Source organism: Bacillus rossius, chromosome 18, assembly GCF_032445375.1.
Source record: "Bacillus rossius redtenbacheri isolate Brsri chromosome 18, Brsri_v3, whole genome shotgun sequence".
Lineage (NCBI taxonomy): Eukaryota > Metazoa > Arthropoda > Insecta > Phasmatodea > Bacillidae > Bacillus > Bacillus rossius.
The window spans coordinates 28,255,943-28,271,930 of record NC_086345.1 but is presented as its reverse complement, the minus strand read 5'-3'; the positions used below and the strand labels follow the sequence as shown (position 1 = coordinate 28,271,930).

The following is a 15,988-nucleotide window of genomic DNA, read 5'->3' as shown; positions in this document are numbered from 1 at the left end:
AACACACAAATTAAATTTTAGAATATTTTGTTTCCACCATTAGAGTTATTTATTGAATTTTAAGTTTCATTCCCAACATGCCACACACTATTTTGGGACTGATCAAAAGTGTGCAGAGGAATATATCAAACCACACACACACACACTTTTACCCCAAATAACTCCACATTTTTGATTTCCAGAGTTGGAGTAACCCTGTCTTCATATTATGTGTGTTGCAATTCCTTAATGTTCCACTAGGCAAGCACGAATGTCCACCACGATATTCCCGCTTTTAAACCATTCTGCCACCACGGTCCCGGAAATGCCCTGGTTTACCTGAGTAGCAGACAACGAACAGTTCACTGTATATGCCAGACTAGTCTAGCCTGGCAGTAAATATTCAGTGCAGTTGCAGGAAGTATAATGATGTACAAACTTATTCTACCTTCAAGAAAATGTTCTCAAAATGACTAGTAGTTCACCATCTCCTTGTATTGGTAGAGTACCAACAGTTTTTATGTAATGCACCTAACTGATCATACTGAATACAGAATTACAATAGCTAAACAATTTAAAACTACTTGATCTGTGTCAGAATATTTCCCCAAATAAGTACTAGACAGTCCACATTTTTTCTCTGATAATTTATATAGCTATTTGCTATTCAATTAGTGTTTACGCGAATATTGTATTAGCATTCCCTCAGGAAAATTCAGTCAGTCGTGATAATTTGAAACAATATTGGTTTTTAAAAAAAAAATTCTACTACTAAAAAAATGTTCTGTTTTAACCAAGACATTTCAATTTCAGTTTTCCCATGTTTTGAAGAAACCTTTTCGGTCAAGGTTTTGCCAGTATCCAGAAAACCTGAAAAGAATGAGCAAAATAAAACGAACATTACGTTAATCATGCATACTTTAAAAAAAAAATTTGATATTCACTAGCTGGGAATTCCCTTCCCTCAATCTCGTGCCATTTCAACAGCTGCTAGCTCCCGCGAAGTACAGAAATGGCCACAACTGGAAGAAAGCCAAATTTGCAACCAACATGTAATAAATATCAACCACGCCACTTTAACTGGAGGATTGTGCAATATTCACTCGCTGAACATCTTAGTGGATGAATGCTCATAGTCCAGGACAGCGTTTCTCAAACCTCTTGAAGCCGGGGCACATTTAAAATGCTATAAATTACAGTATATAAGCACCAGATACAAATTTCTGAGAAACATTTGAGTAATTAAAGAAAAAAAAACCTGTAGAGAAGAGCAAATGGCAGATGTATTTAAAAGAGCAGTATATCTGTAATGAAATGGTTTAATAGAGTACTTTCATTTTTATGTATCTGGACACATTTCAAAGGAATACCTAACACACACTTCAAATCTAGGGCACACACATTCACTTTGGCACACACTTTTGAAAATCAATTGCCAAAAACGTGGGCATTGGACCCATTAAAATCTCAAATATATTTTCAACGGATTTATATCATTTCGAAAGTGCTGGCAAGCTAAAATAATCCAAAGTTCTGCAAATCTAACAGGGAAGAGGGGACCAAAAGTTATGCAATTTAGAATTAGTAAAACAAAATAGGGCAAAGATCAATCAAATTTGTCCTTTTATAGCAACAGGATGTCTACAAATACTTTGACAAACAATTTCAGGAATTTTTAAGAAACTTGTCAAGTCGTAAAGAAAAAATCTACAAAACCTACAAAGTTAAAAATTATACTAAATAACTAATTCACAGGAACATCCAAATTTTAAGGTAAGAAAGTTAAAAACTTTTCCAAGAGAAAGTTTCACCTTATGCTGACTATCTTCCAAACACTTGTATTTGATGCACGACTGACCTGAAGTGTGGCATTATACAAAAAAAAAAAAAAAAACGCAAGTTAGCGTAAGATTGTTGGAAACTACAGTTGTGACTTTAGTACTGTTACTTTTTCACAACTCATGACCAGTCTGTCAGTTTTTTTTACTTTTTGTAACTCCTGTTACTTTCGTAATCTGCAGACACCCTGTGTAAGTAGTTTTTAGTGGCCTAAACATTTCCTCTAAAAATATTGAATGATCTTTATCCACAAGATAGTAATTGAAGAAAAAAAATATTATATATATTTACCCTTCAAATACGCAGCACACTAGCATATACATATGCAACACTGATCTAGTTGCAAATGCAAGTTGTCTGAACACAGTGCGGTTTAATCCAGTATGAAAATGTGAATTTAACTGTCGTTATCAGTAAGCCAATGTAACATTATATACTGCTTCTTTTGCACAAAGCATAAACTAATTGATACTTTATCTAACAGCATACGTCCACGACTGTTTTAACCACCACACGCTTCATAAACCAAATAAAATAAAAAGGAACATTTATTTTACATTCTTTTTCCTAATTTACAAGATTCTTACAGGGCTTGCTTAGCAAAATTTTATTTACAACCTTCTAACACATCTAAATACAAGACATTTTAATCAAATTTTATAAAAGAAACCACACGTAAGTACTTTTCAAAAACACAAACAGGACTGAATTAAAATATTTTCAAACTGCTAGATTATAAAAAAAATATCACAGCTGAAAATCAAAGCCACTTAAATTCTTTGGAAAGTTCATTTAATTGTGTTAATTACCGTAGGATACTTTATAAATGTTAAGTCTCGTAATGCTCAAAGCCATTCTTGTTCAGCAATTAAATAAAATCACCAACACAGCATACAAATAAATACTTGAAATACAGCAGTAAAACAAATAAATATAATACTTCACGTAGAAAATTCTCTGCGCAATTTGCAACGAGAGTTTGCAGGCACAATACGTGACAACCAAAAAACGCTTCCTTGGAGCGGCCTAGCCGGCCGTCTTGCTCGCATCGCCGGACTCAGGGCCGCAAGCTGCATCGCTCGGCTCCTTCTTGGCATCCACCGAGCCCTTCCTTTCGGCAGACTTCCCCGCTCTTCCCTTCTTCGTCATCACACCTTCCTTCTTTGCCTTGGCCCCTCTGCCTTTCTGCCGCGGACTCTCGCTGCCCTTGCTCGCCCCGTCCTGGGGGCTCGGAGCAGCCTGAGCGGGCTCCGCTGTGGCTTCCATGCTCGCTTCTGCTGCTCCGGATTCCTTCGAAGCACCCAGCTCTGCGGTTTCCTTCACCGCACCGGGGTCGGTGCTTTCCCCGCCGGCTTCCGCAACACTCTCCGCTGCACCTGTGGTTTTTTCTGGCCCCGCTGTCACAGACTGCTCCTGAACATTCGTCTGAGATGAACCACCTGTAGCCTCAGCATCACCCGCTGGCTCGTTTCCAGTTTCTGGCATAGCTGCGTCTGTAGTTTTCTCCTCCACCTCCATAGCTTTCTCTTCCTCGGCTACAGCCTCTTTCGTCGGTTCCACTTCCATCGGTTTCGGCTCTTCAGATCCTTCGGGAGCCTTCACAGATGCCAACTCAGTTTTTTCTGGCGTATCACCGGGAGCTGGGGTTGCTTGTTCCGCTCCCGTTTCGTTACTCTCAACCTCCATCATCTGCTCCGGCTCTTTGTCGCCGGCCGCGGCCTCGCTCTCGCCGGCCTCCATGGGCTCCGCGCTCCCCGCCTCCTCCGGCAGGGGGGCCTTCCCTTCCAGGATGTTGATGCACTCCTGGATCGACCGGATCGCCTCCTTGCGCGCCAAGCGCACATTCTCCTTCCCCTCCGTTTCTATGTCGTCCAGCTTGAGCAGGTTCCTCGTGAGCATCTCGTCCAGGTAGATGTACTGCTTGTCCTTCCTGGAGTTGCCCCAGAACTCCCCCACCTTGACGGCCAGCTCGTCTATGTCCCTCTGCACGGCCATCACTCGAGAGATGGGGTCGTTGGCGGGCGGGGGCTGTGGCTTGGGAGGCGCTTGCTGCTGCTGCTGCGGCGGTGGGGGCGGTGGGGGCGCCTGCTGCTGGGGCTGGAACTTCCTGGCCTGGGGTGGGGTCTGCGGTGGCGTCTGGGGCTCGTAGTGATGGTGGGTGTTGAACATCGGCCTGCCAAACGAGTGAGGGGGCGGCGGAGGTGACGGCTTGGGGACGTAACTGGACGGGCCGACATTCTTAGGCAGAACCGGCTCGTCTCTCCCTTCCACAAATATCGGTATGTGCCTCACATTTCCGCCCGACGGCTGTTTGGGCGACGAAGGCTGCTGGGGCGGCGGCTGCTGCTTCGGAGCGACCGGGGGCTTACCCTGGTCGGCCGGCGCACCTTCCGTGTTGGTCGACGGCGTGATGTTGAGCCTGGTGACGTAGCGCGGGGCCTGCTCCGGGCCCCGGCTGTCCGGGGGCGGGGCGGACATGGACCTCTGGCCCCGCGACTCCTTGGGCTGCTCGCTCGAGTGCTGCTGCTGGCCTATGTCGACGGTGTTCCTCAGGCCGTGGTGGGCGAGCCCGCCCCGGGACTCCGGGCCGGGGGCCGCCTCGCTGCCGCTGCTGCTCGCCTGGCTGTGGGCGTCGTCCCCGCCCGACTGCCTGCGGTCCCGCCGGCTGCCGTGCGCTCCCACCTCGCCGCCCCACGGGGGGCACCGCAAGTGCTCCGCGAACTCCGGGTGGCGCTGGGCCAGGTCCTCCAGGTGAGAGCGGATGTCCTGGCGGCGCGGCGAGTCCTCAAACGGGAATGCCTAAAACATTAACTGTAATTACAATAACAAACATTTCAATGCTCAATGGCTAACTTTTGAAACCAAAACTACCATCCCAAAATGTATCTACACAAATGTTGACAATTGCAGAAACATGTTAATACTTCAGGTAAAAAAACATAATCTAAGTATTTTTTTTCATAAAAAAATTACAATTCCCAGAACCATATAATTAAAACTTCCTTTCTTTTGTTCTTTAATATAATTTTAAATTAACTTCTAATCATCACCTATCTGAACAGATATGAAAAAAAAAATTAACATTTGGAAAAAGTTACAAAAATGTAATAGGCCTATCTAAATGGTCTGTCACCCTGTGCACAGCCACATAAACCATAAACATTAGTAGCATTGTTATACTAAGTTAAGAGAAACAAATACATAATATTTAACTTGAGTAGACAACATTTTAAATTCACGAATTTAATCTCTTGCATAAAAATTTTCGTTTTAATATTTAATAGACTTAAATTCAATTTTCAAGTGAAAGACTACATCATATAGTCCATAAAATGTCCCACTAGTTACCGACTATTCCTAGCGGAGAATATCCTGAAATAAAATTTAAAATCCAGTCTGTGTTTTATACCACCAATAAAAAGTAAATTTTCAACTACCAGCTACTAAAATAAAGACATTTGAGATGAATCACAGCCATGACAGTAATAGTTTAGTTTAATCTAGACTGTCTGTCCGTCCCCAACCACAACACGGCTTCCGCGTGTGGCGAGAGCCGCTACATCACATCGCAGCACAGACTGGCCACAAGGCTGGATGATTGGCTGAGCGACGAACCAATGTCTGCAAGGAGTTCCAGACGACCGAGTGCTGTACCTTAGCTACGTTAATAATGTATGTAATTACAGTACAAAATGTCAAATGGTTTTAACGGTTACAGTTTAGCTTTAAATGAGCAGACTGTGGGGGGGGGTTGTAACTCACTGTGTCTGTTTTTTACAAATACAGTATATTACTATCATCTTTGGCTGTAGATAACAGAATTTATTACAGGGGGAGGGGGGAAGGGGCAATTAATTTTTGTATTAAAAAATCTTACAATATGGGATTTCGACAGTTACATTATTCTCTATTCTCAAGATGCATCACTGCTTTATTAGAGCGATTCTTGCAAGGGCAAGTGATTTACACAAACTTAGAGAAAAACAAGCAAAAATCAGTCGATGCCAGATGTTGAATGCACGCACAGCACAGAGAATTCCGTGGAAGGAACTGGAACACCACCACAGCGCACAGACAGTTGCAACCAGAACAGTAAATACAGACTGTCTACAACCACAGAGACAGAGGAAGACAACAAAGATACAAAACAGATAATCTGGACATCACCACGACAGCACAGACCGACACTGCACGTAGGTTTCCCAAAACCTAACAACTGTGACAATTTCGGGAACATAAGGCACCAACAGACCGGACACTCCATTAACAGGGTGGCTAGCGAACATGTGAAAAAAAAAAATTCTCATACTTTTCCAGGTTTTGGAAAAATATCCCTGACCACGGATATAGTCAATTACTATTAGAAATTCAAAATTACTACTCTTAGGCACACAGGCAAATAGTTATTTCATTGTTCTACTGTCGGTTATCACTTAATGTGGTCAAAGTGCTGGTATGCCTAGCTAAAGGGCAAAAAAAGGAAAGGGAGGGAGGGAGGGAGGGACGGAGGGAGGGTTGGAAAGAGGAAAGAAAGGACGTGCACATGGAACTGGTACATCTCAAAACCAATTATCTGTTAATTTAAATAATTCATTAACTCATAAAAATAGATTCCCTGACCACCTACAAATTTCTTAAGACTTCCAGGTTTCCCCAATTGCTAGCCAACCCGTGTATTTCTTCCACCCCCCCCCCTCACAAAAAGACGTAGACGTCAAATGAATGGAAACAGGGGGGGGGGGGGGGGGGGGGGGAGAGATGAATGAGATAGCCGCTGGACCACGCATGGTCAGTCGCTCAGCTGATTGGCAGAGACAAGTGACCCTGGTCAAATGAGAGAGCAGGAGGGAGGGAATATGTCGTTGCGCAATGCTTGACGCCCGCAACTCCCTCTTCCCCCCTTACCTAAACATTTCAAGAACATCCGCGGCGCTGTTGCCAAACCTCCGCTGCAGAGAGCCGGGACGACTAGCTCACCACTATCCAACGTCCGTCATCCAGTCATCTGTGGGCGTCGTCACGAACTATGTGGAACTATCTACGAACTAGTGACGTGAAATTGTTCTATAGATTCATAAAAAAAAAATGGGGATCTTCAGTACTACGTCATGTCTCAAAACAGAATTTTGGCATGGAATGGTTTTTTTTTAATTCAATCTGTTTGCTGGGGCCCAAAATCCCAACCAACAAAACTACTTTCTGAAAACAGCACATGATGCATGTTACCCCTCCTGCATGGTTAAAGCGTATAGGCTTCGGCCTGAGACGCACTTAAGAGTCTATCCCTAACCCAGGCCCCTCCCAAACAGTTTTTTAGTTGGATTAGGGGGTAAAAATTTGACATTTCACGTCACCACGTCGATTTAAAAAAAAAAAAAAAACTTTTTAACGTGTTTGCATTACAATTAATTATCATATGAAGCCCGGGCGAGATTTTTTTTTTCCCTACAAAAGCCGAAAGAATATTGCTTACAAGTAGCTTATATTTAAATGCCAGTTTTCACACGTGTAACTGCAAGCAATGTCTTTCATACAAACTTGACGTGTGTATTTAGTGTATTTAAATTTCTTTGACATGGTGCAACGAAACAAAAAAAAAATGACATACGAAAACAAAGAAACGAAAACTATTTGATAAATAAAAACGAAAATATGAAATTGTTCACATTTCTCCCAACAAAAATTCTACGTGCAAACTAGCGTGTATCGATTTTCCTGTTTAAAAAGCAATTAAACTCCACAGAAAGAGAACTTACTACGCAGGAATGACGTAATGGTTATCGAGGTCCGAATGCTGGCTGCACAGCTGTTCCCGTCGCAGCCAGGCAGACCGGGCAGAGAGAGTGTGGAGGTGGTCGATAAACCATCCACTTGACCCACATTCCACGGCTCACGGCAGCCCGGTTCACACGATCACAAGCACGGAACACACGCACACGCACATTACACGTTTACGTCTCCAGCGGACGACGGGTGAAATAGGTGTGGAGAGAGAGGAAAGTTGTCTGCCAACGTCGCCGAATCGACGACGACGACGCAAAAACGATTTAAAGGGAACTCACCCCCGACGCGACGGCGATAAAACAGGGGCAAGGCGCGACGCAGCACACAGAGTGACGGGCTATTTCCGTGCGGCGACCAGAAATACCGTGGACGCGACTGGCCAGGATCGATGGCGCAGCGCCTGGGTACTAGCGTCCCTCTCCCCGGTACCTCGCACGGTACCGAGGCGATACTCCGGTACTCTGACCTTCGCTTGTGTTCCCTGCGTCGGGTTGCCAGTCAGGATGGGCAGCCTGCTGTTCACAAACGAGAGAGCCAAAACCCGAAGTTCCCCGAAGATCATGTTTTTTTTCCCGTATCTTTAATGTAGCTATCCTAACCAAATCAACCGTCCACAATGTTTTAAAGTATTTATAACGTAGCTAACCTAACCTAATTGATCATTAGTATCCTATTAACACCGCCATATTTATTTACAACGAACAAAAAAAAACCGAAGATGCACGATCGGGCGTTTGGCTCTCTCGTCTGTGAAAAGAAGGCTGCCCAGTCAGAATAGTCTCGTGGCATCCCTCCTATTCCGACCATGATACTATTCTGCTGGCCCTCACGGTATTTAATAATTATACATACACATATATGTGAAGTTTTAATTTATCTTAGTATTGAGCTTTAAATAGTTAAGTCGACAGGAAAGTTATTTGGAAGATTATGAAAATATCTGATGTTTGAAGGGTAAATCGATGGAAGAATATATCAGTGAGCATAAGCAGAACAGTTTCCTGGGCTATGATTCCAAGGGTATGCTATTAAACTTGAGTTGTATTTATTCCCAGATAATCCATATTTTTGGTTTCGTCTTCGCAAGCATCATTATATATATATATATATATATATATATATATATATATATAATATACACACACACATATATTATATATATATATGAATTGGTAGAATCTCCATTTGACGAAGCAGTTGCTTGCGAAGATGAAATCAAATTTATGTTATCAGTTCTGAATAAATACTACATAAATAATAAATAAAAACTGATAATAGAACACCATAGATATTATTGCATTTTAAACTATTTTTAAAGTATTTAGAACATAAATCAAACACTGCTACCACCACGCAGCTACGCAGATGGAAGAGCTCAGCATCAGCACTGCCGAGATAATTTAAATTATTACGGTTCCGTATCCGTCTGCGTGCTATATTAGAACGGGGATAATTGGTATTTAATGCCACTAGCACTGGCATTGCTTCGGTATGCTTCGATTGCCAGATATACACCAGACACAAACGTTTAAGACAACACTTTGTAAGGTAATAAAAATTTATTTAAAACATACCTCAAACACTATTTTGTAAAGTAAAAATTGGAATGATAATTTTGGAAACAAGATTTTTCTGCAGTATAACAACTTAAAATATTAAAGTTTTATTTATAAGAAGTCGTAATCGAAATACGCCGTCTTGGTTTCCATCGTTTTTGTCAAACATTTTAAGACTTAGCACTTGTTTTAATCATAACAATTAATTTTAGGGAATGATTTGTTTAAATGGTGACCAACTGCTAAAAATGGTTTCTCTTGAGAAATAATTATAGCATTGAATTACGTCAAGAGAGATTTTATGGTCTTAAGAAAATCAACAAACAGTAAAATTTCAAATAAATGATATACTCGTACAATATAAGATTTTTAATGTTAGCAAGTTGGGTAAATTTTAACACAGAAAACCCATTCAAATATCCATTGTTTTTTGTTGACATTGTTGCGGCATGCATGTGAAACTTGTCGTACGACGATGGCTCGGCTGGACTGCGGTACGGGGTACGAGGTACGAGTGGACAGGGGGCGGGGCGACCCACGCTTCCTGCCCCCTCACTGGGCGACTGTGACGAGTCACGGCGCCCGATTCGGGCACAATACCGTCGGCACATCGCTCACTCATTCCTCCCGCCAGTAATTATGGCCCTAGCCAGTGATGCCAACTCCTTTAGAGTGTTCCCCCTAGGACCAACTTCAAATCCCCCTAGATTACTATTAAAAATCCCTCAAGTTGTAATTGTAAACCCATTTGAGAGCTAAAATTATTTTTGCCACTTGTGTTGCTGTTCTTTCTTCACTTTGTTTTCAAGTTATACACTTTAAATTCGCGCCCTCAAAAATTTTCTTAAATAATGTACCCGCTAAAAAAATCCCCCTAAATAAATTTACTCCCTAAAAAAAACAGCATTGCAGCTTTGTTCCCCCTAAATTTGGGGGGGAAAACCCCCAAGTTGGCATCCCTGGCCCTAGCCTACCCAGTGCCATGGCCTCCCACGAGGGATAAGCCAGGCCTGGAGGGGACCATTATAATTTTTTTACAAACTAGAAAAACATATGTACTCTTCATACTCACAATGATATTTATAGACTTATAACATACTACAATCATCTATATTTGAATTCCAGCAGTTTTTAATTATAAATTCTGATATATGTCTGTTATATCTATATTATTTTTCCTTCAACTGTTCTCCAAGTGTTTCGTCTGTTTTGTTATTATCACTGCTAGTGTGTGGTACTCTTGCTCTCGTTTGCTGGCCTTCTGTAGATGTTTTCCTCCTATGGTACAACGGAGGTTGGAGTCCATACACTGGTAGTGATAACTGTTCCTGTTATTGCATGCAGTGCCCACCACTAAAGTCTACAACTGTTGGTGGGCATGTGACAAATTCCAAATAAAATAAAAAAAATATATTGAATTTTTTTTTTCAATCCAATGAAATTTTAAAAGATTCTACACCTACAGCTAATTTTACTTTTATGTAACTATATTTTTTTATCTCAGTGTGAAATAAATATACATACTCTCTGTGGTTATTTAAAAGTATCAAAGATCAAAATTAGAATATGGCTCTGTTATCTGGAATGGTATCAACTTAACAGATACTGAAAAAATCGAAAGTATTCAAAATAAAGTTATAGATTTAATTATTACAAGGAACCTCCCACGCCCCAATTGGACACCTCTGGTAGACCGTAGGGCCTATCTTGATGCTCTTTTTGTTCATAATTGTTACATTCATAAATTCAGATGCCCTTATCTTCTTGAAATTACTGCCTTAAGAATTCCTCAATTCAATTCCCGCTTACACTCTACTCTGTGTACTCTTATTACTAATAATGATATTATTTATAGACTTATAACAAATTACAATAATATATATTTGAATTCCAACAGTGTTTAATTATATATATTCTGATTTATGTCTGTCATAGCTATATTATTTTTCCTTCAATATCTCTTAACATTTAATAATTTGATTTTACCTGTACTAATTATGTTTGTATTTGTTTTTTTATTTTTGTTAATGACCTAGTCATTGTTCTTATTTCTATATATCTTTCTTTGTCTTGTTTATGTATTTGTGTTTCTGTGTTGTTATAAGCTTTTTTTTTGTTTTCTGTATTTTGTATTTTAGTTTTTTTTTTCCGTTTTTTTTTTCGTGCCCACCATAAAAGTGTTTTAGCTGTCGGTGGGCATGTCACAAATACAAATAAATAAAAAAATAAAAAATAATAATTTCAGAAATAAAGCTTAGTTTGGACTTACAAAATAGTAACCATAATTATACCCTATATTTTCCGGTTAAGTAACATTCTAAAAAGCAAGTGTAGGTACAAAATAACCATGCAATTATAATGTGGCACGTGACTGTAAAATTGTGTCGAGAAGGGAGGGGGGGGGGGGGGGGGGGGTCGTCCCCTCCGATCCTGGGTCCCGGGCCCGTAGTCGAATGTGGGGGCCATGCCCCAGTGCTCTTCCTTTTCCAGACCCCCCAAACACACAACTTTACAAACCCAAGCTCATTTACCATCAGTTTAAAAACAGCATGTTGTGCAACTAAATACCTAAGATTTTCAAAGCCATAAACCATGTCTTTATTATTTTAATTCAATAATCAGTTTTTTCACGAGTCAAAGTATTCTGTATATTGTTAAAGAGTTTTTCTTTTTAATCTATTTCCACAGTAGGGCCTACAACTTACTGAAATATGTTTTAAGAATTCGTTCAAAAACTTGAAAATTAACATAGGCATGAAATAAGGATTCCGCAGTAATCTGTAAAATATGTATATTATCATAAACCTGTATGCTAATGCAAACAATTTATATCTTTGATGGTCTAACTTCAAGCAATTCAAGGAAGATGTTATTATTTCCCGAAACCTATTTGAGCGAATACTACTCAAACACAGCCCTTTATTAAATGACATCAACTATCAAAATCTTATTAAAAAGATTTGTTTTTGCAATGTAGACAATATGTGCATGTATGTAAAAAAATAATTTAAAAGAAATATTTCTCTCAGTCTTGCTAACTATACCAGTATTTTGAATCCAACTATATATGAATTTGGAGAATCTTAAGTGTACTATTTTTAACATTATTTTGATTGCTATACATTTTTCGCAAAATCTTTTCAACTCATACATACAATATTTAATAATAAAAATACTGATATCATTCGACAGCTCATTTTAAAACACTGACTAAACCACTTCCATTTAGTTTTAAATGCAAAATCCTCCATTCTAAGTAACAAGGAAAACAACATTCATCAATTTTACAAGTGGTATAGTTATTTCTAAATGAAAACGTGAGGTTTAACACAAGCAAAGCAATAAAGCATACTTACTCTTGACACCATCAATCTGGCTTTGCGTGTTTTCAGAATTTTTTCCAGGCACGAAATACCTGGTACAGTTTATTGAAAACACTCAAGGGACCTACATTATCAGCTTTATATTCAGTTCTCCACCGCGTGATGTCATGGTTATCGCACGCTCATCACGAGGAGAAACTGCGTGCCAGTCCACAGCTCCGGGCTTAAGAGGCGACACTGCGCTAGAAGCATCGGCCAGTGTCGCACTCATCCCGCTCACACATATTCACCCACAGCCAGGCGGGTCCCTCTAAGAGCAAGTGCTGCTAGGAGCCCGCAAGCGATTCAAAGGTCTCTCGAGTAGTTCCACAAAATTCTCGCAGAACGCAATGTCGGGAGGTATGTGGGGTTCGGACCCCTTCCAGCCAGTATTAAAATATAAACAAATGTGAATGACAGTATAAGAAATTCATTGCAACTTAGCCATGTAAGATCACAGATTAATTAATTTGGAGGGATTATCGTTACCCCTAGTGTGGATGCAACAATGTATGTTCCCTCCTCCATTTAGCCCCCAACTTGCCTCGTACACAGGAGTGGCAGGTATTGTTTCCAAGCATGCTATTTTGCTGGTAAGCATGTATTCCATACAAACTCGAAACCTGTGCTTCATGTATTAAATAAAATGAATACGTGATTTACCGGTAATGGCTTGTTTTAAACAAAATCAAACAACTGACATAAAAAAAATCTAAACCATTAAATAAAAACCACATTATCAAATGTTCTAGTTTTCAGATTTTCTCGGGCAAAATCACTTAAATTTCTGAGTGTAAACGTTGGACTTCTTGATGTCTACTGTTCTGAGATTTTTGGTGTGAAATTTCTCTTTTAAAACATGATTATAAAGAAAACTTACACACAAAAAAGATATAATGGATGTACTGGAGCTCCTGGCTGCGGGGAATAAAAAAATTAATTTACAGTCAATTTTTGTATTGCAAAAAAGAGCTATTCACATTATGTTGCATCTTCGCACTACTGATAGTTGTAGAAATCTCTTCAAGGTAATGAGAATTTTGCCTGTACCTTGTATTTATATTTATAAATTATTACTTAAGTAATATACATAAAAATAGTGTTTACCATTAAAAAAAAAATCATGATATTCATAAATATAATACATGTATTAAGTGATTTTCATTTAAATCTTGTTTATAAAAGTGCTACATTAAATTCAACAAAAAGTAATGGAGTTAGAATGTTTAATAAACTCCCATATAACATAAAAATGATAAATAATCCTAAATTGTTTTTAAAAAAACACTTAGGCCTATTTAAATTTCTTTTAAATGGATCATATTATAGTGTATCTGAATATATGAATATGGCATAATTATGTTAAATTGTTGTGTATCTCTCCATTGTAATATAATAGTAGATGTAGGCCTATGTATATATGTAATATTTGTATCTTGTACCTTTTTTTTTTTAATATTTATACGTGTGTATACTTTATTTTACACAGATATGACAAGTTATATAGCATGTATTTTTGCTCTTTTATAACAATAAAAAGAAAATGAAAATGTGTGTTCATGCTGCCGCTGCTAGTAATTGTTTACCCACGATCGTGTATCTTTTTTTTTTAAACACAACTGTAGCCACCTTATGGAGAATTAAAAATATGCTAATTCTTCCCTTATTGTATTGAAGTTTATCCCTGGATCCTGAAGGCTTGATCCTATGGGTCATGATGCTTGCTGTTTTAATTCAGTATGTTGAAATATAATGATGAATTATGAGTTGAATAAAAATATATATATTTTTTTACAACCTACAATCATAGCTTTTGTATTTAGCGATTTAATTTATGTGCAGGATCTTCGAACATACTGAACTAAAACAGCAAGCATCATGCACCACAGGATCAAGCCAACAGGATCTTTTGACACACTGAATTAAAATAGCAAGCATCATGTACCACAAGTTCAAGCCGTCAGGATCAAGCATTCAGGATCCAGGGATAAAATTCAAACTATATGAAACGGAAGAATTTGCTATATTTAATTAACCATAGCTGGCTACAGGTGTGTTGAACAAAGAGATACATGTTATGGGTAAACAATGACTGGTGCTGGCAGTATGGAACCACAAGTATTGTAATGTAATTTTTAACTGTTATTTTTCACAAACCAGTAATAATTAAGAAACCATCCCTTCAGGGTAAATTTAGGGACGTGTTTAGTGTAAGAAAACGCATGTTTTATAAATTTTTTCTTTCCGTTCTAAAAAGTCGCTATGTCCGATAATTACTAAGAATTTAATTTTGAAACAATCTCTTCAAAAGTTACCTAATCTATAATAAGCTTATGCCCAGTTTAATTTCATATGATTGATATAATCAAGGCTATCGCAGGTTAATGGATACGGACACACTTCCCATGCAAGCCGTAAAATCGATACAACAAACGTGTTCGCGCATAATGTAAATAAATACAAAAAGCTCAGACGACAAGAAAGTTATGTTACGTATGAGTGCCAAATTCTTTTCGCGAGTTCTACTGAAGGCAATTGTTTCATCACGATATTGCGGATTGTTTACTAAATCACTTTCTACAACCTTCCAAGATAGAAACAATAGACTACATAATTATAAATTAGGGTGATCTAATTTCTTTTCACCCATTGGTTCACCTAGAATCTATTTCACTGCAGTTCTATTTCTATCTACGCCGTACGCAATCACGCAATGATAAAACATAAAACATAATCGAGTTTATATAAAAACTTGGGTTTTTTTTTTTAGTAATCGCAATACCAGTTACCCCAAATAACTCTTAACTTGAATTTTGACAACGTAGGACCCCTACACATAAACAATCCAATATATTATTCATCGTTCACTTACCCTCGAAAATGATCCAGACCTAGGCGTTGTATTCCAGCTTGGACCTTTGTCAAAAAACATCTTCCGATCTTCTTCAATTTCTTTTTCTAAATCTTGAAGTAGCTGATCACCAGTGCGTCCGCGTAACCTTTCACTCAAGCTTGGTCTGTCACGAAACGAAAATGACATGCTACCCACACAACTTTTCAACTTTATTCAATAATATCTTCTTATGGAATCTGCCAGAATGATCTTGTTTTCAACGAGCAATAACAACCAATGGTAGCCAATCTACCAAACGTGTCAGCTACCGACCAATAGCAAAACATTTTATTAATTGTTTCTAGAACACACCGAAGCCAAAGAAGCAAACTATTTTGTGCTAGTTAATAATGAAATATTATAAATTAAAAACAAATTATATATTAAAACTAAATATATCTAACAAAAACGGAGTAAAGAATAGCCAGTAAATGACATGATTTAAAGTATTCCAAATTACTTTTTACTACAATATCTCCAAAATTCAAAACCAAAAATAATTTGTAAATTATATTTAGCAAAGCGTGATAATAGTTTCTCAGATCGAAATAAAAAAAATTTATACTAACTACATT

At 38.8% G+C, this 15,988-nt stretch overlaps 1 protein-coding gene across 1 annotated transcript; it reads right to left on the bottom strand.

Moving 5' to 3' along the window:
* Positions 1–2,348: 2,348 nt before the first annotated feature.
* LOC134541073 (BAG domain-containing protein Samui-like) lies at positions 2,349–15,663 on the bottom strand. Its single transcript, XM_063384218.1, has 2 exons — positions 15,393–15,663; positions 2,349–4,617 (listed from the first exon to the last, which is right to left on the bottom strand). Exons 1-2 carry the CDS (start codon positions 15,558–15,560, stop codon positions 2,845–2,847), a joined length of 1,941 nt encoding a protein of 646 aa, XP_063240288.1. The 5' UTR covers positions 15,561–15,663; the 3' UTR covers positions 2,349–2,844.
* Between the last annotated feature and the right edge of the window lie 325 nt (positions 15,664–15,988).